The sequence below is a fragment of the Falco naumanni genome, chromosome 3, assembly GCF_017639655.2.
Source record: "Falco naumanni isolate bFalNau1 chromosome 3, bFalNau1.pat, whole genome shotgun sequence".
In the NCBI taxonomy this organism is placed as follows: domain Eukaryota; kingdom Metazoa; phylum Chordata; class Aves; order Falconiformes; family Falconidae; genus Falco; species Falco naumanni.
The window spans coordinates 28,085,220-28,106,278 of record NC_054056.1 but is presented as its reverse complement, the minus strand read 5'-3'; the positions used below and the strand labels follow the sequence as shown (position 1 = coordinate 28,106,278).

Genomic DNA, 21,059 nt, shown 5'->3' with positions numbered 1-21,059 from the left:
AAACTGACCCACAACTGGAAAAACTGAAGGCTGGCAGTATAACATGTCTCAAATTTTTTACGTTTCACTCATTCTTATAAGTATCCTATAAATTATTCCCTCCATCTTCTGTTCCTCTCAGAACTGACTCTGTCAAAGCCTTTTCTAGCCTTTCCTCCAGGCTAATTTTAAATTTCCAAAATGAATCCATTTTCCTCTGCCTCCTGTCACTTCCTCTCACAATCACTTTCAGAATTATCTTCTTTGCAGCTCACATATTTTTTCTACTTTATAATTAGATTTTTCCTGTTTATTATAGCCTATAGCCTGTTGATGATTCCGTAAATGTTTAAATAAGTCCTTGTTATGAAGTGTCCAGGGCACTGCCATGCAAACCCAACACAGCACTGATGAGATGCTGAGTCCCTCCACTAGCTCCTAGCCTGAACCACCCTGCCACAGTTGTAATGTCAGCAGATCTCCTCACTAGCCACTTCAGATGACTTCTTCGTGTCCATACAAATAAGTCAAAGCGTTCTTGGGAGTCCTGCTGTTAGCAGTTACTCTTCTGCATTATGTATGATTTGATAACTCATATTATAACACAACTTTGTTTTGCGCTGCTCTTGATATTCAATTTTTGCTACAATTAAGATGCATGAAGAGCTTCAGGTATTGGGTTTCTGTGCTTCCTTGGTGCTTTCACTATGTTCTGTGTGCAGGTTTTGAAGGATGATATTGAGTGATTGATTACGTTTGGGGGATGTCAGGATACAGTTGCTGCAAAGGAACCAATGAAGAAGGTGGCATAATAGGGAGCTATTTATAAAAATTACTGTTCTTTTCTTCAGCATTAAGTAAGAGGGTTACAAATTTAGCCAGTGTTCTTATCTCATATGGTTATGGGATTCTGCAAACAACTGAATAAAGTGAGAATAAAGTAAGCCTAAACTTTAGCCACTGTTTCAAATTCTCATCAGGTAGAATTTGGCCCTCAGACACCATGTCCTATGCCAGGGTCAGGGCAGAAATCACTGCCCAGGTTTAACACAAGTTGCCACAAAACAAGCAACCTTAACTAGCTCAAAATGAACTAGCCTGGGATCCTCCCACCTGAATATTTGTTTCAGTGCAAGCCTGTCCCTTCTGAAATGAGCGGTATTCTAGCTCTTTAGAGGCTAGCTTAGGTATGGCACTGCATTGCATTTTTCATATACAGTCATAAGTACCCTGGGGCATGTACCCAATTTTAGAAAAGAAAAAGCAGAGGAAGATCATATTTTTGGTGTGAGCATGTGCAGACAGCTTCTGGCAAGTGTTCTCCCTTTTTATCTTTGCTCTTTATGAGAGATATTCTGTTCCCCTCAGCTGGCCTGCTGGCTCCATGAAATGCCCTCTATAATGGCGGCACGATAAAACAATGACTTCAATTGCTATACAAGGTTAAATACCTTCTTGAATTTAGAGTTTATGGGAATGATCTGCAAGGGATTATCTGTATGGGAAGTGAAGAAGATATTATACCAGTCTGCTGTGCAGCAAGGTTTGGTCTGCTTTCTTGAACACTCGGGGGCCAGATTCTCTAAGGATGAAGGCTTGAAGGTCTCCAGACCACATGTCCACAGCACCCCAGTGAGAAAGGGTAGCGCTACCACCTCTGATTTACAGTGCTATCATCTCTGCATAAAATAGATGCATATATTTATATATGTGTGTGTATCTGCAGGAAGACAACAGCTGTGCTGGGAAAGCAAATCCACCTTTTCCTGTTTCTTTACTGCCCTACCTCCAAAACGACTTGCTTCTTGAATGCTAATATTAGCTAATATTAGCTGAGCTTTGACATGTAGAAACGCCCAGAGTTACTTACCTGCTAGTGTGAATGCATGCTTGGCTAAAATCCTTTTAACACAATCCATCACTGCCTGGTTAATTCTCATTTGTCATGCAAAGACTATTCCCCATGTAGGACTTGCTGCTGCCAAAGGCTTTTCCACAAGTCATGTTCCTCATTTGTCTGAGGCTAATAGCTAAACATCACTATGTGTGTCTATCAAGATATATACATATATATATATATTCTTCATGAATGGTCAATACTGAAGCCTCCAAGCCACTTCATTCCCAGAATAATGTTGTATCAGCTGGATCACACATACCTGTTTTGTGGATTCACCCAAGTGATACAGAAAAGCTACCTTAAAAATACAGAGAGGTCGAAAGTCTCATCCCCACAAAGAAGTGCAAAAGCCACATCCCATATTTGACAGTCCCTGATGGACAGGGAAGTGGTGCAAGGGTGGGGAAAGCCTAGGATAGGTTTAATTCTCTTTGCAAATGGAGTAAAGCCACCCTGATCTGATTTTCCTGAGCGACAATTCAGTGATGAATGGTTCTGTGTAATATGCTGAGCCATCACCACACCAGAGCCATTCATCACTTTGAATGCATGGAGGCAAATGTGATTATTATTTAAATAAACTACAACTGCCCCCTTTCTGTCCTCTGTGTATATAGCCTGCACCCTTCATTCATCTTAGAGAAGTTAAATCTTAAAACGACTAAGCTGATCCATTTCCATTTTAAATGATGCCAGAGGCGCTACTGAAAAGGGGAAAACACTGTGACTTGAAGGGAAATGATGTCCATGAGTCATTTCTCTCCCTAACTCCTGTGCCTTTGATGCACCTGACAACTTCTGCATCCTTGAAGGTGAAAGCAACCCACAGCAGCTTTTAGGATGAGAAGGATGCAGAACAACAGGGGAGGCTGGCACGGCTGGGCAGCAACCAGGGCTATTGCTGCAACTTCTGTAACTGCAGACTGTGCTGAGTCATGTTCAGCAGCATCTGTGACACACCACGTGCACAAAGCAAGCATGGTATGATGCCCTTTCACAGTCATTTTCCTACCCAGCTCCACTCTGGAGACTGGTTTTGATCTTTTTATCCCTGGCCCAGGTGCAATCAGGCTCAGACCTCTCCTACTGGCTGCAGATAATGCTGACAATTTATGCAGCTGCTGAAGCACAGGCAATTTTTCAAACTCCTTTTGCACACACCTGGGGACCATCAGCTCAGGTAATGATAGATAACACCGCTTTGGCTGCCCAAGACTAAGCAATGGCTGCAAAATTTTCCAAGGATCTCAGTTGTATATCCCGGAACTGGCTAATGCTGAGCTTATAACACTGAACTGAAGTGGAAAGAGGGTTTAGGAAACAACTTGCTTAGCATGTGGGTACCATCGTGTCAGCACAAGGTGCAGCTCTGAGTCTAATGAAGGTGGTTTTCCTTGTCCTCCGGCTTGGGAGCACTCTGTGCCAGGGCAGCCCTGTGCAGTGGTGCTACTGTGGGACAGCTGTGTGCTCTCACACATGCTGCACCCATCCCAGAGGGCTCTGCTGCATCCAACACACATTTTGTGTATTGGCAGAAGCTTGCAAAGATCATCTGAGGTACCTGAACATCTTGTATAACCACAATTAACATGAGTGGAGAAAAGCTCTGTTTGAAAAATAGCACAGGACTTGATTTGCAGATACTGAGTGGTGACAAACTTTTCACATGTAGGATAAATCTTTCTTTCCGTGATAGTGGCTCATAGGTGCTATTGTCAAGCACTAAAAATAACATAATACAGTGAAAAAGTAAACTCAGGCTGCATTAGCAACTACCCATCACCACTACTCCTTCCTCCAGCACTGGTACTGAACAAATGAAATGCTCTCACAGTCTCTCTGGACAGCCTGACTTCTTCTGAGTACTGAGACCTATAGCTCCCCTGTGTATTGAATTGTAAAGTAAGGAGAGAGTGTCTGAATTGAATTACTCAGTGCAGCATTTAGTTAAGTGTCTTGTGTGAGCTTTCTCCTGTGAGCAAGCGGGGATGAGCTCCCAGCTAGTTGTGCTTTCTTCCCTACCTGAACTCCTTTTTCATCGTTCTCAGTATGCCAGGTCCCTCGAGGCGGAGAGTGACGTTCTCCAGGATTTGTTTCAGAGGATTGGTGAATTCTACAGTCACAGACATTTCTTTACCAGCTACCAGCTCACCTTGGGTCTGCAAGACAAGGACAGGACAGCACTCCACAAGCTGATAATAATAAAAAGCCTCATGGTGAATTCTGTAGGGTTAAATATGCATTATTTGCAAGGAAGGAGAGGAGGGGGAATGGAGCACACAGCAAAACTGCATGAGGCAGATAAAGCCTAGACAGAAGAAAATTGTTGGATGGGCCCGTAGGTACCACTGCAGATTTTTCTGCCCATTGCAATTTTTCCTCAAGCCACACAACAGGTCGAGAGGCAGGCCCTCATTTCCATAGAAAAACTAGACATCTACATGCACAGCCCTGGAGCTGAGTGTCCAGCTGAGGGCCAAGCCAGCCGAGGGGGCCTCTCTCCCAGATCCTGCCCCTCTCCCCAGGCTCCTCACCAGCACTGAAGTGCAAGGCATCAACTCAGGACATAAGCTCCAGAGGAGAAGGGCAGGTCTGAATACCCTAAATTAGAAACACTCGGTCATATTGCTTGCACCCCACAAAAGTGCTGTGTCCATCTTCCCCCTGCCTTGCAACTGCCTCTTGTGCTCTGAAGAGTTTCCAGCACTGCACATGTGCTCCACGTAGACTTGAGAGCCAGTTGTCTCTGAAAGTCTTAAGACAGCCAAAACCCAATACATTTTGCACTGGAAAATATTAAACTGTGAGACTAATCAACAGTGATCACATTGACTTCCACATGTATTCCAGTACGCAGCTGAAGGGATCTGCCTGTCCCTTCAGATCAGTGCCAGTAGCAGAGCTGCCTGGAAAACACCTCCACATGAACGTGTTTTTAAAGAAAGACTACATGCATGAGGATTTGTGGGTTTTTTTTCCCCTCTAGAAACACAGCATTTCTCACAGAATATAAAATGCTAAGGCAAGAGTTTTTAACTTATGGCTGGAAGATCCCAGCTAGTCTATGAACTACTTTTAAGGGCCTTGAGAAAGGTAACTAAGAAAAACAAGTATGTTGTCAACAAATTTAAAGTGTTCTGCAAGCCCTGCTGCAAATTTTTAAGGAGTATGACAGCTGCAAAAAGCTGGAAAGACTCTGGTCTAAGGGATCACTCTGCACCAAATACCAATACACTGCCTGTAATAAAGGATGAGATACTCACAGCTAAGCTCTCAACAGTGTTTGACCACCTGAATTTGCAAAAAGGCACCAGTGGCATTTTCAGAAGTCTTAGCCCAATTAGAGGTCTTATGTCTTCCTTACTTCCATTGCCCATTTAAGATCACGGTTATATGGGAGGGTTCAAAATCATCCTGAACTCCCACACATGCCAACTGAGACCATGATAAGAATTTGCTGAGCTTGTTTTTGTAACCTGGTGTCAAGCTAAATTACAATATAGTGTAATTTCCTCAGCTGTTAATTCTGCCGATCCCCTTAGACCAACAGAGAAAGATCAAAGGTGTATCCGAAGACGAGGGGAAATAGGTTTTTTTCATTCTTCTCTCTTACTCTCACATTAAGAACTCATCTGCCAGCCACACTCAGTGAAGAAATGTGGCAAGAAAACTAGGGAGATACGTTTCCTCAGATTTCTTAAAAAAACCATAAAGCAAAGTTTCCTGTATAAATACATAGGTATATACACATGCATGCATACACTTAAAAAAATCCAGCTATTAAAATTTCAGCGTATCTTCAAACATCAGAAAGAAGAGACAAACTCAGTTTTAGTAGAAAACATGGTTATTGGACAGCAACCTATCTTATATACTATATCCATTCTTCATAACAGCAGGGAGGATAAACTATTTTGAAGCTGAAATTGGGGATGCTGTACAAGATGTTCTGTTAAGTATTGAATTGAAAGAACTTTCCACTTTAAACATTCAGTTACTGAAGACAGAGATTTGAAGCAGAGTTTATCTGTCTTGCTTACCTCCTCTCTAGAATGCTCAATAAACAAAACCCCTTTAGTTTGAAAATACCAATAATCCAATCAGATCATTGTGACATTTTCGCAGACCATGAAATTGAGTGGATTTTTTTGCAAACTTCACTGTAGTTTTGATCTATGCTTTTTAAAAAGCTTTTTCTGCAGAAGGCTGCAGTTACAACATAAATTATTGTATGGAAACCTGAACACTGGTTCAAATAAATATACAGGAAGAAAAAGTTCTATAGACTTCGATTTCTTTGAAGGTCTTGAATTTTAGGAAGCAGTATTCGTTAGATATAAAGCTTCCTGAACAGTTGTTCTGATGGCTTTTTTTTTAGTATTAGGAAAAAAGTAGATCCAAATAACATCGTTCAAGGCAGATGAAGGCTGAGCACTTCTGAAAATGAGGCAATTTATTTGGAAGCCCAGTTATCAATTGAGAACTTTAAATCTCAGCCCTGCCTTTGCCATACAACATAGAGTCCTTTTCCTGTCACAAACATTACACTTCTACATTTTCATAGGTACCATGCCATCACTGTGGTAGAAATTCTTGAACGTTCAAGGAACTCCGCTGACCATATATTCACAGAGTGGCAGCAAAGCACTGAAATCCTGAAAGCATTGTCCTAAATCAGTGCTGCCCATTGAGTCTGGAGAAACTTTCCACAACACCTGCAGGAGCTTTCCAAACAAATTTGCCTCAATAGAAGTGCCCTTCATTCTTCAGCAAGAGGCCTCTGTGCTGTGTTGCTTTAAATATAACTGACTTCTGAAATAGTTGTAGACTTCAGTGACTCGAATGAGTAATCTCTCTTACCCTTTGAGTTTCTCCAGCTTTCTCAGATCATTCCCCCTCCTTCCTCCATTGAAGCCACTTCAGCTCTTTACTACCAGTGATGCTAGCAGCCTCAGACTGCAATATAGGGATACTCGGTACAATATAGAAGATACCTATACATCCCCATACACTCCAGCCAGCTGCTGCTTTACAAGGCCCGTGGTAGAACGTACGCACACACATACGCCCCTCCATCCCAGAAGCCAACATGACAGCCTTGCACCGAACAGCCCGCGTGCAGCATGGTAGTCATGCCCCTCCATCACAGCCTTGAGCTACCTTGATCCGCAGGGTGGGAATTTCCAGGACTGTCGCCTTCTGCACGGCCAGAATCTTCCCTGTTTCATTGATCCGTGCCGTCACAAAGAAATGAAAGGAGGCTTGGTCCAGCAAGTCACTCAGGTATTCACTCGATTTGATCACAACATCAAAAGCGCTAGCTGAGGGGGAAAACAGGAAAGAAAAAAGAGATCTGAAGCAATCTAATGGCTAAATGCTCCCCCCATCCTGGCCAGTGCCAGTTACACGAGTGTCTTAGTGAAAAGGTGGCCCAAAACCAAAGAATGGCTTTGATTTTTTTTGCCCAAACTATCTAAATTTCTTTACCTCACCATTCTCCCTCCTGTCTTGCCCTCTTTCCATTTAGGCTGTGAGCTCCCTGGGGCAAGGGCTGGGTTTGTGCACAACCTCTGCCCAGTGCCTCTCAGCACGAGCCCAGGTCACTGTTGAAGGCTTCTAGGCACTACCACAAAATAAGACTGGCAATAAATAGCTACTGGGCACAAAGGTCCCAACCAGTTTTGAGTGTCACCTCTATAAACATCTGCTCTTTCACTTTATTCCTGTGCTTTCTCTGCCTCTCTTCCTGGCAGAGGGATGATGTCAGGGATGCCACCAGAGCAGCCGCTGTGGGGTGTGAGCCCATGCAGGCTACCTGGGAGATCACCTGCCCTCCATGGCACGTCTGGATATCTGCCTTTGTCCTATGCTGGATATGCCTGCAAATTTTAGCAAGAAGGTCCTTCTGTTGCAAGCGTGCCCTCCGGAGAGCTTTCACGTGCTCCCTGACAATAATTATTGAAAGGAACAAGTCCCCCTAGGCTAGATGGTTGAGATGCAGGGAATCATTAATTTTAACCATATTGAACTGCAATTCCCAGGCTAACAATGGTGTGAGAATGTGATGCAGAGAAGCAGACCTGCTAAGTGACCAGGCAGAATATATAGCCCTGGAGCTCTTACCTCTATAAACATTTATTATAACCCTAGTAAACATATCAAGATCTCCCATCTGTTAACTGTGATTATTACTGTTATCCATTATTTGTACTGTATTTGTGACATAGACTGTACACACAGAGATAATTGAACTCAATTGGGTAAATGACATTCACCCCTTTTCACTCTTTTGATCCACTCACATCAAAACCAGCTCCTTGATTTGGTTTCAAAGCTATTCCCTTGGTGACCACCTGACCTGGATTTGCCAGGCCAGCCTTAAATTTACTTGATGTGCTCACCCTCCCTCCCTCTCACTTTGTATTTTTTGTGAAAGAATTTCCCATAATTCCCCAAACTGTACATTATAAATCAGGCAAGGTATTTCTCATTTGTGTGAAGTAAATAAATAAAATAGTTACAATCCAAGAGAAATGTACTTCACAGTGGAAGGAAAGATAAACTTTTCTGTTTAAATTTAATCACCACAGGAAAAAAACCCAGATTAATAGACTTCTATTTCCTTAGCACTGGCTGTGCTGGTAAGTTGCCAGTACCACTTACTGCACCTGGGAAAGCCAAGGGAGACACGCTGAGCTGCCCTACAGCCTTTCAGAAAAACAGAGAAAACTAAATATAACTGAGTAGATGTGAGAGCACCTTTGAAGGCACTGCAAGGTTTAAGCTATTCAAATCCTCAAAGATGTTTTCAACCCACACAATTCCTTTAATCATTATTCTGAAAATCGCGCATTCACTTCCTGTTGGAAAACTTCGTTTGCTTCATTCTTTCAGTAGCATGGGCTGGAAGAACACCTTTGATACAACTTTCCTGTGTTATAATTTTTTGTTACTTCTATATATAGACACACAGTTCTTGCCATGAATGAAGCCTACAAACTGCTTGAGAGCCTCGGCAGGTAACCTCCCTCACACCCCTGACAGAGTATTCTCACACAGTTGCAAATGATCACACTGCCTCCCTTCACACTGCCCATCTGCTCAGGCACCGTTCCTGATCGCACGCCTGCTCCTTTCCAAGGCAAAGGGGAAAGAATTCATGCTCAAGTTTTATGTATCACCTTGAGAGACGACGGAACCTGTGAGGGGTATTTGCAGGACAAAGTGCTCCACAAGCAGACGACTGTAGCTCAGATATAAGCTAATTTCCACCTTGAAAGGTGGGAATACCTTAAAACATGTCTTCTTGCTCAGAAGCAATGATGGGGACATACTTTTGGTGCACAATCCAAAAAAAATCATATTCTGTTCTCTCAAGTACTTCTTTCTAGCCTGTGTTCACCCACCAACAGTCAATTCAGAGTTTCCAGCATGGTTTCAAGGAGCTTTTTACAAACCATTTACTTTAAAAAAAAAAAGAGATTTTATTTTGAGGCTCAGTGATCCTTAAACATCTATTCATTTCATTTCTTGCACAGAGGAGCTAGATGAGCCTCAAAACTGAAGAAGCTGTGTTTTAGGTAATAATACCTTACACAGACCTTTAATGCAAGAGCAGGCGTAAGTCCTGGAACCAAGCACAAATCACAGACAGAAAGCATAGCAGGTATTTGCACATCTTCTACAAGATGACTAAATTTTCCCTGTCAAAGAAGTGGCACAGAATTTAGATTAAGCAATTGGAACAGATTTTTTTTTGCTGTACCTAGCCAAGTCTCTGAAAGTTTTGCAGTATTTCAGGTAAAATATTTAGTAACTGCTGCAAGCCACTATAAACCCCCACACTGTGTTTTGGTAGGCTGCGTTAGAACAACCCAATGCCCATTTCCAGACCCCCTGCAAATGAGTCGGGGAGTTAGAAAGAACCAGCAAGCGGCTGTCAGGGCTTTGTTATAAAATGGAGGTAGAATTTCTATTAATCTTCACCGGTAGATCCCTATAAGTGGACTCCTACTTTATGGAGATTAATCAGCTCCAAATAAAATTGTGCAGTTTTAGATGATGCTCAAAGTGAGGATGAAAGCAGAGGATTTTTTTTTCATAGCACGGCAGGAAATGTGGTTCTGTGGAGGCTTCTCACCGAGACAAAACCCACCCTCTTTGAGAAAAGAGGGCTCACAGTGTCTCTTGAGCGGAGATGAGTTAGACAAGACCAATGAGAAAGCTCAGAAGACAGCCAGGTTTGCCGTGATCCAGCATCAGACCCAGATCAGGAGGCCCATCCTTTGGCCTCCCAAAATCCGGCCACTCCCACTGCACCCAGCAGAGATTGTGTTTGCCCAGCAGCAGCATCAAGAAGGCAAAATCGTTGCTCCTGACTCTCTCCATAGGGGAACTTAAGTGGAGGATCCTCTGACAACCTCCATAAGAGCATGTTCTCATGACTTTTGCTGAGCTGGAGGCACTGACCCAAGAGCACGGGCCTGTCAGGGGAACAAGTGATTGACAGTTGCTTGTCGCTGGAGAAGCCAGGGATCTACTGTCAGCCTGTTCCATCGCACTTTGGAGCACAGCAGGTCCTCAGCACTTGCTGACTGTTCTCTGAATGGGGCTGCCAAGGCTGCCAGAAAATTGGTTATGTCCAAAATAAAAAAGGATAATGTCCCTTCCTGCTCTGAGCAGTGCAAAACCCTGCCCTCAGCTGCATGAGCTAGGCTGCCAGGAATGGCTTTTCTCATGACAAGAGGGAGGCAGGATCTCTCCACCGCAGTCCAGAGGTCACTAGGAAAAGCAGAAGCTGCATCTGTAAAGATAATCCACAGCTGGGGCACCTGCCCAGCTGAAAAATACCCCTGCTCTATAGTGGTACATTTTAGTTACACAAACTTTTTAGATCACTCTAAGTATGAAAACCTGAACCACCCAGCCTTCCAAAGCCAGATGTGCACTTGAACCCACTCAGAGCTTGTTATCTTCTATCAGGTAAGACAAGATATTCACCTTTCTGTCCCCGTAAATGACACCCTGGGCAACCAGAACTTTTCCTTCACTTACTGAGATTAACTCACTTACTAGGAGACTAAAGGTATGAAAAATCTTGCACTCCTTTGCTTTCTTTCGCACTAAATAAGAAAAAATTACAGTTTCCAGAAATGTAGCTCAGGTAACAGAGCATTATGCAGGGAGCAACTGTCTGAAGAAAACAGTCTCAGCTCTAAATGACGCTGGTAGCAGGGCCAGATTTGGGACTGGAGCCTCCTGATACCCTGGAGCATCCTACACCTAGCTACTAGAATTGCCTTTACCCACGGGCAGAGACATTGGTTACAGATAATGATACAGAGAAAAAAAGCTAGCCTGTTTCAAAACAACGATGCAAGCCTTACATGAAGAGGGCTCCAGTTTTGCACTGAAGGAGTGTTTCTTGAATTCATTTTTTGTGACTCCTGTATAAAACACTATGTTGCCTGAAAGGTAGGTAGTAGCAGTGTATTGGTTGTGACTTTTGTTCCTGAATATTATAGTGACTTTAAAGTCACTGCCAAGGATTGCCTTTTGCACTTGGAATTCCATGTCCACATCCGTTTGTGGCTGATACGTGGTATCTTGGGTAGTTTGCTTTTTAATGCCATACATCACAGCAGTCTCAAGAGCCAGTCTCTCTTCCTCTGAGCCTAGAAATGAATGAAAATCAAATTTAGAAAAGAAACAGGAGTACTGCATTAGCCCACTCACCGATCACAAGGGGGCACCTGCTACAGTTTATGGTAGCTGAAATGAGTGGGTGAGGACGGTGAACCTTCCTGTGGTAAAGTTAATATTAGAACTTCACAGCTTCCAAGTAAGCTGGTGTTAAGGGTTCAAGCCATATCAGATAAACTGATGTAGCTTAATTGATATTAATGGAGCCACGCTGATTTACTCTGTACAAACATCTGGCCTGAGTAAGAAATGTCTAAACAGCTGTACAGAGAGCCTTGAGCTGTTTTGAATGCTTCAAGTTACTCCATGACTACCCTTTGTTTTCACTACAGCTTACTCAGTCGGAAGCGTTTCTAAGTAGCAAAGCTTGTGCTCTCATCAAGGCATCTGCAGTGTTGCTGTGATGGAGTTGCAGACAAATGAAGAGTTCCAGAGGGCACCTTGGCATCTTTTCATGACTCCGTCTCAGTGCCAGCAGTTTGTAAATTCACCATACAAGATCTGACTGAGGTAAATTTACATCGGTATGGTCCCAGCCCATTTCAGATTACCTTCTTGGAACTTGTACTCCTCAGTAATCTCCATCATTCCATCACCTCCAACTTCCTTGGTCACAATCAACTGCCCAATATGGGTCGTGTCAATTTTTTCTATCACTTGGATTCCATTTTTCTCCCTTCTTGAGTAAACAATATCACTATTCACCTGTAAAATCAAATGAAAAAGGATCAAGGTACGTGGAAGTAGAGAGGAAAGGAAACCAGCCTGTCTCCCCTCAAAACAAAGACATATTGACACAAAGACCCATTAATTATTCACATTGAAGTCCCATGTTTAAAATTAGTCATGTGCTACAATAATGACTGGATGCATTTTACTATCAGCAGCTCCAGGACAACAGACAGTGTAAACCTAAGTAGGCTACAGAGATACTGTTCAGACTTGGGGAGCACGATTACACATTCCTCGCACCAAAAAGCTTTACATTGTAGAGGGAGGAATGCTTCACAGATAAAATATCTTTATTCTCTCTGTCCTAAGCTATATGCAATTCAATTACAGACTTCCTCTACAGCTGTTGCAATTCTGGGCACAGCAGTTCTGGTGGTGCAAGAGGTTAAAACTCGAGACCAAGCCCTCTCGCTCCTCGTGGAGATATTTCTCTCTCAGATCTGCCAATCAAAACACCCATGTGAGCTCTCCTTGAGCCACTGCAGCCAAAAGGAACGTGGTGAGCAAAGACTTCTTCAAAATCACTGCACCCATTTTGACTGAAATAAGCAAGGGAGCCTTAACATAAGCAGCTGTGCCGGTAAGCCTGAGAAGGACAAAACAGCTAATGAGGGATGAAGATGAGCAGCTAGAGCTAGTGACTCATTTGCCAGCATAGCTGGAATCTGGGAAGGATAAATGACCACAGCCTGAAGTTTCATTGGAGCCACAGTAGCTTTTTCTGCTTATTACATCGGTGAACAGAGATTAGAGAAATCTTTGTCATTCATTAGAGCCATATTACCCCTACTGACCCCCATGTCAAAATATAATGATGAGATTTTTCTTTGATGTGGGGTATACATGAAATAACTTCTCAATGCATAAATTGCAGTTGAGCCCTATCTTCTGTCTCACCTATGGTCCAACTGGTATCACTCAATGCACTAAAAATTTTCAGGTATGTACCTCAGCATAGACAAAGGGAGCATCAAATTGGAAGCAAACGTGACCATGTTTAATGGCTTGAACTGAGGCTGGTCCACACCTGTACATACCTATGGGGAGAAGAGAGATAAAGTGAGAGATTAAATTAACTAAACCCCATGTCACAATCTTACCTTTTCTTGAAGAAAAAGAATTCTTGGGGTTTGGTGAACTCTTTTTAATAGTTGACAGGGACTCCTAACCAAGCAGTGAAAGCTTGATTTCTGTTACCAGCCCTCTAAACAACAGACTCAAGTCTGAAATAACCTAATGGTTTGGTACCTTAATGGCACCGTAAAGTCCACTGTAAACCTGAAGTGCTTGGAATGTAGTTACATCTGGTTTTGGTTAAAGCAGATAATTTTGAGAGAGCTCAGTTATACCACAGCCTGAGAAAGATCTCACTGCAAATTTGCTAAGAATGTCTTTTAAGAACTGGAAAATTAAGGACTGGGAAGAAATAGCAGTGGCTTTTCACTTTTTGTCTCCTGCCTACAGCCTGCTCAGGAAGTTTAGTAAGACATAAAATAAGACATTTATGCAGACATAAAATGAAAGAAAATTAATTTGGTTAGGTTCCTGTACAGGTTCTTTAAAATTTTAGAAGCCATCTTTTGGCAACAAGACCACATCTCTTCTGTACCAAGCAGGGCCCTTCTCAAGCAGGATTTTGTGCATATGCAACATGAGCAGTGTTATAATAAGGACAGATTTATTTTAGAGCTCCAAACAAATCAGAAGGCTTTGAGCACAGGTGAGTGTCGTTGTTGCAAGAAGTTGTCACTGGCCATATGGCTCAGCTATCATCAATTCATGGTTTGCCATGAAGAGCCCAAGCATTGGAAAGAGAGCTAAGGAGGATTTCAAGCAGTATTACCATCACTGGTTTCTTGGGGTGTCCCATCAACAACCTGCCATCCCCCAAAACCAACAGGAAGATCCGGTCTGGTCATCCAAGCTTCATTCCAGCAGTGGTAGTTCCTTAGACAAGAGATGGAGCCAGAATATTAAATTATTGGAAAGAAGCATACAGACCAAAAAAACCCTGTGTATTTACATCCTGCCATCGCTTCAATAACAACATTTGCCAATCTAGGTGTGAAAAAGTTGGCTTTTTTTTAGAGAACAGATTTTTAAGGTCTAAAAGTTTGGTACCTATCTGTTAAAAGCTGAAGGCCACAATCCCTCATTGTAGTTTCTTGACTGCAAGTTGAAGTAGCTTTTTGATACTTCTAATGGGATCTCAATGCAAATGTCTCGGAAAACTTTCCAGTGCTTGGAGATCGTTGGGGTATATGAAGAGCTACACAAACTGCAGTCCCTTTCCAGCCAGACACCTCCACTTCAGTCTGCCTGCTAAAGTAAGCTTCGAATCTTCTTCAAGCCATTGAAGCATGGTCTGCTTTATAACTCTTAAGACTGAAGCTTTGGTACCTTTTCTGAAGAGATTTGAGGTTCAGCTCCATAATGTACACTGTGTAGCTTTGTTTTTATGACGCAAAATAAACAAGGTTAGCTGGTTTCCATGTTGGTTGAGAAAAAGACCCTGCACAGGCTTTATAAGATTATCCTCATTGTGGCTTCCTCATAGTCTTCCCAGTGTGTCATGCCAGTGAGGGGGGTCAGATCTAGAACATTAAGCTTTCCACAAAACTGCTGTGGGCCAGGTCTGCCTTTAGGGCCCAGGACAGTGTGCTCAAAGTGGAATTTCTGAGAACTGTTCATCTAAGCACTCAGGGCTGACATGCCCTCGCTGGCTGGATGATGAGGGGAAAAAAAAAACAAAAACACTACAGCACCATCACTGTCTGCCCAGAATGTTTCCAAGAGGATCAGAAAAGACAGACAGATCTTGTAACTCCCTGCGATGCTACCAGCACTCAAGGGACAGCACAGGCAAGAAGAAAAGACTGTCTAGGAAAAGGGTCTTGCAGTAAAGCCAGCAAGGTGTTTGCATTTCATTACTGCAAAAAATAAAAGAAGGAAGAAGTAGAGAAAAGGGCAATTTTGCTTGCAAATTATATATATCCTACAGCAGATTTGAATAAAAATATATCTGTGTAGCTGCTGATACAGCCCCTAGTACATGGGATGATATTAGCAGCTGAAATGGGGACTGTTAAACTCTGACTATTCCATGAATAATAGGTGAAAACCAGCCATGGAGCAGAGTCGGAAGGATCTGAGGCTTGTCTAACAAGACATTTCAAAGTGGAAATGAAAGCTTGGATCAGGGTAAAACTTGTCAGTTAGGAGAGTTAATGAAGCAGCACTACAGAAAAAGAAATTATTCAAGGAAAATGACGCACACTCAGAGAATTTTTGATGTTGCTGAGAGTAGTCAATGCTGAATCATGCTCGCAGAGCTTTGCTGAGGGCTACCAGAGAATGAGGACACACTTTGTGGTAGGTGGGTTTTTGAAAACTGTTTTGCCAACATGGGAGAGAGACAATCCCTGCCCTGAAGCCTTCACTGGTTCGCTTCGAATCAAACCCAGATGTGTCATTGGCTTTCAGTTCTGCGAAAGAAGAAGCTGAAGAGCAGGCAGGAGAGAAGGATGATAAAACCAAAGGGGGATAACAGTGTGGAAAATGGCAGCTCTGCTTCAATTCTGTAATTAGATAATGTAGTTTTTAATATATATTTTTCTATATCCAACCTAGGGAACAGGATCTTTCTTATTGGTTTCTATTGGTGTGGTGTTGGCGCAACAGGACAACAGTTCCTATAGGTCTGCTGCCATGCAAATAACAAATACAGGTAAGGATAGTGGATGTGGATGGACAGAAAGATATTGCTTGTAAAGCACATGAGCATTAAGGAAAGGAGGGTGAGGGGATCATTTGCCTCACTGAAAAGTAGCAGAAACCTGTCTCTGGGAGAAGTGAGCACAGCTGAGGATCTGGCTCCACAGCCATGATTTGTTAAACTGATTCTGTAGTTCTTATATTCTACAGCAAGCCTGAGACATTAAAGAAAGCAAGAATGGCTACACAGATCAATGTAGTGACCATTAAATATTTACAGAGATAATTACGAATAGACTAAACAAAGCAATGGGGAAATTAATAAAAGATGACCAGGTGGGTTTTATGCCTGGAAGACAATTTAAGAAGGGTACTTCGTATTGCTTATGAGACAGGCACATGCTGGAAACAGCTGCTGCCCTTTCATTAGCTAATAAGCTCAGACATTGGGGTTGAGAGAGTTGCTGATAACATTATTAAGAAATTAGGGAAAAGTGAGCTGGACGTGAATGGGAGAACAGATACCGCAGAATGGCTTTCTCTACAGGCTTGGACATGGATGAACCCCCATGGGTCTGCGTGACTTCGAGCAAGTTTCTGCTGAGGTACTGACGTCAGTCTGCTTGGACCTCACAGTAGGAGTGAGTCTTGATTCCGGTCCAAGAGAAATATTCTTTAAGTGTCTTTATATCATCATTAAGAAAGACAAGGAGAACAAAGTAAGGGGATGGAGGCAGTACTGATGGGTCCAAATCCGGCCAGCTTTATAAAAATAACTTTTTGCAAAGTCTGTGTAATTTTGTATATGTTTTCTGTTGTTTTTGTTGTTGTTTTCTATCCTGAGGGAGAAGATGATCTTTAATAAAAATAAATAAATGTCAGATAACATTCAGAGGGAGACCCACACTCAGAGATTGATTGGACTAAAAATCCTGGCTCCAAGTATCCCTGAAGTCTGAGAGTATTTAAAGCCTGAAGACAGATCAGCTCCAGCAATACAAGGCAATAGAAATGATATATTAATAAAGAAAAAGAGCTTTGCTTCCAGTTTTCAGGAGATTATAAATAAAAGTGAGAAATATATTTTAAAAAATCATTATAAATACCTTGAGCTTGTCCTCTTAAAAAAAAAAGAAAGAAATTAAAGAGACATTAAAAATAATATCAAGGTTAAGACACAAGCCATTTAAAGTCGGCATGTGGGCTACCATGGAGTGTCACAGAGTAATGAAGAGAAAGGACACAGAGGAGAAATGAAAAGAGGTGCGTAATATATTAAGTCATGCCCAAAGGGTTATGTGCACCATGTACTAGTAAATGCACCAGGAGGATAAAAGATGAACAAGGCAGTTCAAAAAGTAATCAAGCCAAAGAAAAGCAAACGTAGGATGGAAGGTTGAAATGTAGCATGAAGCTGCATATGGATTTCAGTGGAACAAGGGTGATTTGGGATGAGCTGGCCCAGTCCCAAAAGAATGGATAAAACTGGGATTGAATTAAGAAGTCTTGGGAAACAGCTGGGAAAAGAAGAGGTAGGGAGTAAAAGAAAATGTCAAAAGTGGATGAGAGGCGTTTCAGGGATCAGGTTAGGAGAAGGGAACAAGAAGAGATGAGACAGTGAAAAGTCTGAAGTGTGGCAATGATCCATTACTGGGCGTATATGGACTGAGCAGTGAGGCACAGTCGCTGGGTCTTGTTTCACATCATTTACAGGCAGAGGAGGTTTCGGAAGAGTGACTGTTCCTTTACAGCTCTGTGGACCACAGAAGGACCAGCCCCAGGAGGCTTACTGAGGTCCTGCTATCATATCGACCAGATGAAACTTAGCAAACTGGGAACCCCAAGGTTCCTAGCAGGAGGGAACAAGGCAAATAACAGCACCACAGGACTTCAGGAGAGTAGGCTTTGGCCTGTTTAAGGTCCTGCTTGGGTGAATCCCATGGGAGGCAGTTCTGGATAGAAGATGGGCCCAGGAGAGCTGGTTGTTTTTCAAGGGTTACCTCCTCCAAGGTTAAGAATGATCCATCCCCATGTGCAAGAAATCAACCCCAACGGGGCACAAGGCCTGCATGGTGTACAAGGTGGTCCCAATTAAAGTCAAACAAGCGCACAAGAGGTTGAAGCAGGGACAGGTGACCAGGAGGAATATAGAGACACTGAGCATGCAGGGACAGGTTTAGAAAAGCCAAAATCCATATCAAACGGAGTATGTCAAGGGGTGTGAAGAGCAGTAGGAAAGGCAAGCACATCAGGATCAAAAGGAAGACTAAGGAAAATGTGGTTCTGCTGCCAAATGGGACTGGGGACCTGATGACAAAGGTCTAAGAGAAGGCCAAAATATTCAATGTCATCTTTGCCTTGTTTTTTACAGTTAAACCTTGCTCTCAGGAATCACAGCCCCTGAGACCAGTGTGGAAGTTTGGAGTAATGAAAATTTACCATCTGTAGATGAGGAATAAATTAGAGAACATTTAAACAAACTGGATACACAGAAATCCAATGGATCTGATGAGACGGACCCAAAAGGGCTGAGAGACCTGGCCAATGCACTTACGAGTGCAAGACCACTTGTATCTATGAAAGGTCATGGTGACTGGGGGAGGTTCCTGAGGACTGGAAGAAAGCAAGTATCACTCCTTTCTTCAAGAAAGAGAAGAAGGAGTACCCAGGGAACTACAGATTGTCAGCCTCACCTTGATCCCTGGGAAGGTTATAGACCAAATTCTTCTGGAAAACATTTCCAAACCTATTAAGGACAAGGTGATTAGCAGTCAGCATGGATTTACAAGGGGCCAGATGTGCCTGACCAACCTGATAACCTTCTCTGATGAAATGAATGAGTGGACAAGCAGAGAGCAGTGCATGGGGGTCGATTTCTCTTTTGACTTTGGCACCATCTCCCAGAACGTCCTCATAGACAAGCCACTGAAGTATAGACTAGATAAGTGGACAGTAAGGGGAAATTGAAAACCAGCTGAACTGCTGGGATCAGAGGATTGTGATCAGTGGTGTGAACTCCAGCTGGAGCCTAATCACTACTTGTGTAACCCAGAGGTTGATACTGGTCCAATACTGCTTAATATCTTCATTAATGACCTGGAGAGATCTACTATACCCTCAGCAAGGTTGTTGATACAGAAAACTGGAAAGAGTGGCTGATACACCAGAGGCTGTACATAAGGAGACACTAAGAAAGCTGCGGCTGTTCTGCCTGCAGGTGGGAAGGCTCAATAGGATCTTTTCCATGTGTGTAAACGCCCGGTTAGGGGAGCCAGGGGAAGAAGACAAAGCCAGACTCTTCTCAGTGACCCCCAATGACAGGACAAGAAGCAATGGGCACTAATTAGAACACAGGAAATTCTGTCTGAACGTCAGGAAACACTTCTTTACTGTGAGAATGGTTAAGCACTAGTACAAGTTTCTCAGAGAGGTTGTGGAGGAGTATCCATCCTTGGATATACTCAAAACTTGACTGGACACAGCTCTGAGCTGCTCTAGCTGACCCTGCTTTGATCAGGGGGTTGGATGACTTCCAGGGGTCCCTTTGAGTCCCAACTACTCTGTGATGCTGTGACACAAGCTTCAGATGTAAATGAACCTAATTGTTTTCCTTAGATTCCCTCTCGGTAGCAGGTTATGGAAATCATATAAAAGAGGTTACAGCAACATGTTCCATCATTTTCTCCACCACAGAATGGGTTTATTACAGTTTTAATATAAAGACTTCCAGAAATTAATGAGACATACTGATGAGCAGCTATGCTGATGAGTTGAAGATATCATTGACACAAATCAGGTATATTAACACTGAATAGGACAAATATCTCCTGAATATAGGAATATAGAGGTCACATTAACTGCTTCACTCTGAGGAGGAGAGGCTTGAGGCCCAATAACCCACACATAATTTCTACAGAACAGAGCATATAATCAATATATACTACACTTCTCCTGTCATACAGGTGATAGTAAGAATTCAAGGAGCAAGTTAGAGGACTGTCTTTTCCAAAAGAACATGTAGACTCCATTTCTTGTTCCTAGGGAGTTTTCTCTTTATAAATCTGGCAATAGCATTTCAGTACCTTGTATGATACTTTGGCTTGTTTCTTTTTCAGCTGAACTGAGTTCATTTGGGAAAGTACCTGTTTGCAACAGTGACTGCATGTACAGTGTAAAACCAGCCTAAAAATGCAGGAACTGGGCAGAAGCAGAACAAGAAGCGTGTTTTTCCATAGATATTGAGGTATCCCTTTGAGCCTGGCTCCAGAGTGATGGAAGTGCCCATCCTATCCCTTTCAATTTTTAGAAATGACCTGTCCCTAAGGTGCACAAACCCATTCCAGCTCTCCTCCAGTGTTCTTAAATGTGCACTGTACAGTAACGTTAGTATCGGGATCCCCTAGGTTTTGTCTCTTTAGATGACGTGCACTTCATATTAGTCAGTGTACTAACAATCCGTTCATTCTGTTTTACATAGGCTAGCAGTGTTCTTTAATGCACAGAGAAATAAATACACCACAGGTATTGCTGTCATGTTTTTTACTACTTCTACAGTTGACATATTAAAGGCATTTGCCAGGAGAACTCACCAGACAGAGTCTTTTGTAATTTTGGTATCCAATTTCCCTTCGTCATCCAGAAAGAAATCCAACTGTAAATTGGCATTGTTATCATGGGCAGAAGAATAGTTGGTAATGAGTCTTGCAGGTATCCCCAAGCACCTCAGAACTGTGGCAAAGACAGAAGTGTGATGAGAAGGACAAATACAAAGACTGTACTCATAGATGACAGGATGAGAGGAGAGAAACTATTAATAACTAGAACAATATGGGAAAACTCAAACCAACCCAAATGTTTCCTCCTATCTGTCTTTATAGAGAATATGTTAAATACTTTATTTGGACCCAAAATGATGAGCATTCGAGATATGTAATGGTACAATGGTTATCACCTAAGCAGCTGATTACCAATAGTTTTAGAACAGTCTTGCATAGTGACCACACTGTAGCTTTTTAAGGCAAATCTGAGTGCA

At 42.6% G+C, this 21,059-nt stretch overlaps 1 protein-coding gene across 3 annotated transcripts in view; it reads right to left on the bottom strand.

Annotated features, from left to right (window-relative positions):
• F13A1 (coagulation factor XIII A chain) overlaps positions 1 to 21,059 on the bottom strand; it is a 60,731-nt gene that overhangs the window by 2,270 nt on the left and 37,402 nt on the right. For all 3 annotated transcript variants that reach the window (XM_040587208.1, XM_040587209.1, XM_040587207.1), the window contains exons 8-14: positions 20,617 to 20,755; positions 14,157 to 14,260; positions 13,262 to 13,350; positions 12,133 to 12,286; positions 11,266 to 11,553; positions 7,040 to 7,200; positions 3,902 to 4,038 (exon numbers count right to left, since the gene is read on the bottom strand). In XM_040587208.1, coding sequence (XP_040443142.1) covers positions 3,902 to 4,038; positions 7,040 to 7,200; positions 11,266 to 11,553; positions 12,133 to 12,286; positions 13,262 to 13,350; positions 14,157 to 14,260; positions 20,617 to 20,755 — 1,072 coding nt within the window. The remainder of the gene's footprint in view (positions 1 to 3,901; positions 4,039 to 7,039; positions 7,201 to 11,265; positions 11,554 to 12,132; positions 12,287 to 13,261; positions 13,351 to 14,156; positions 14,261 to 20,616; positions 20,756 to 21,059) is intronic.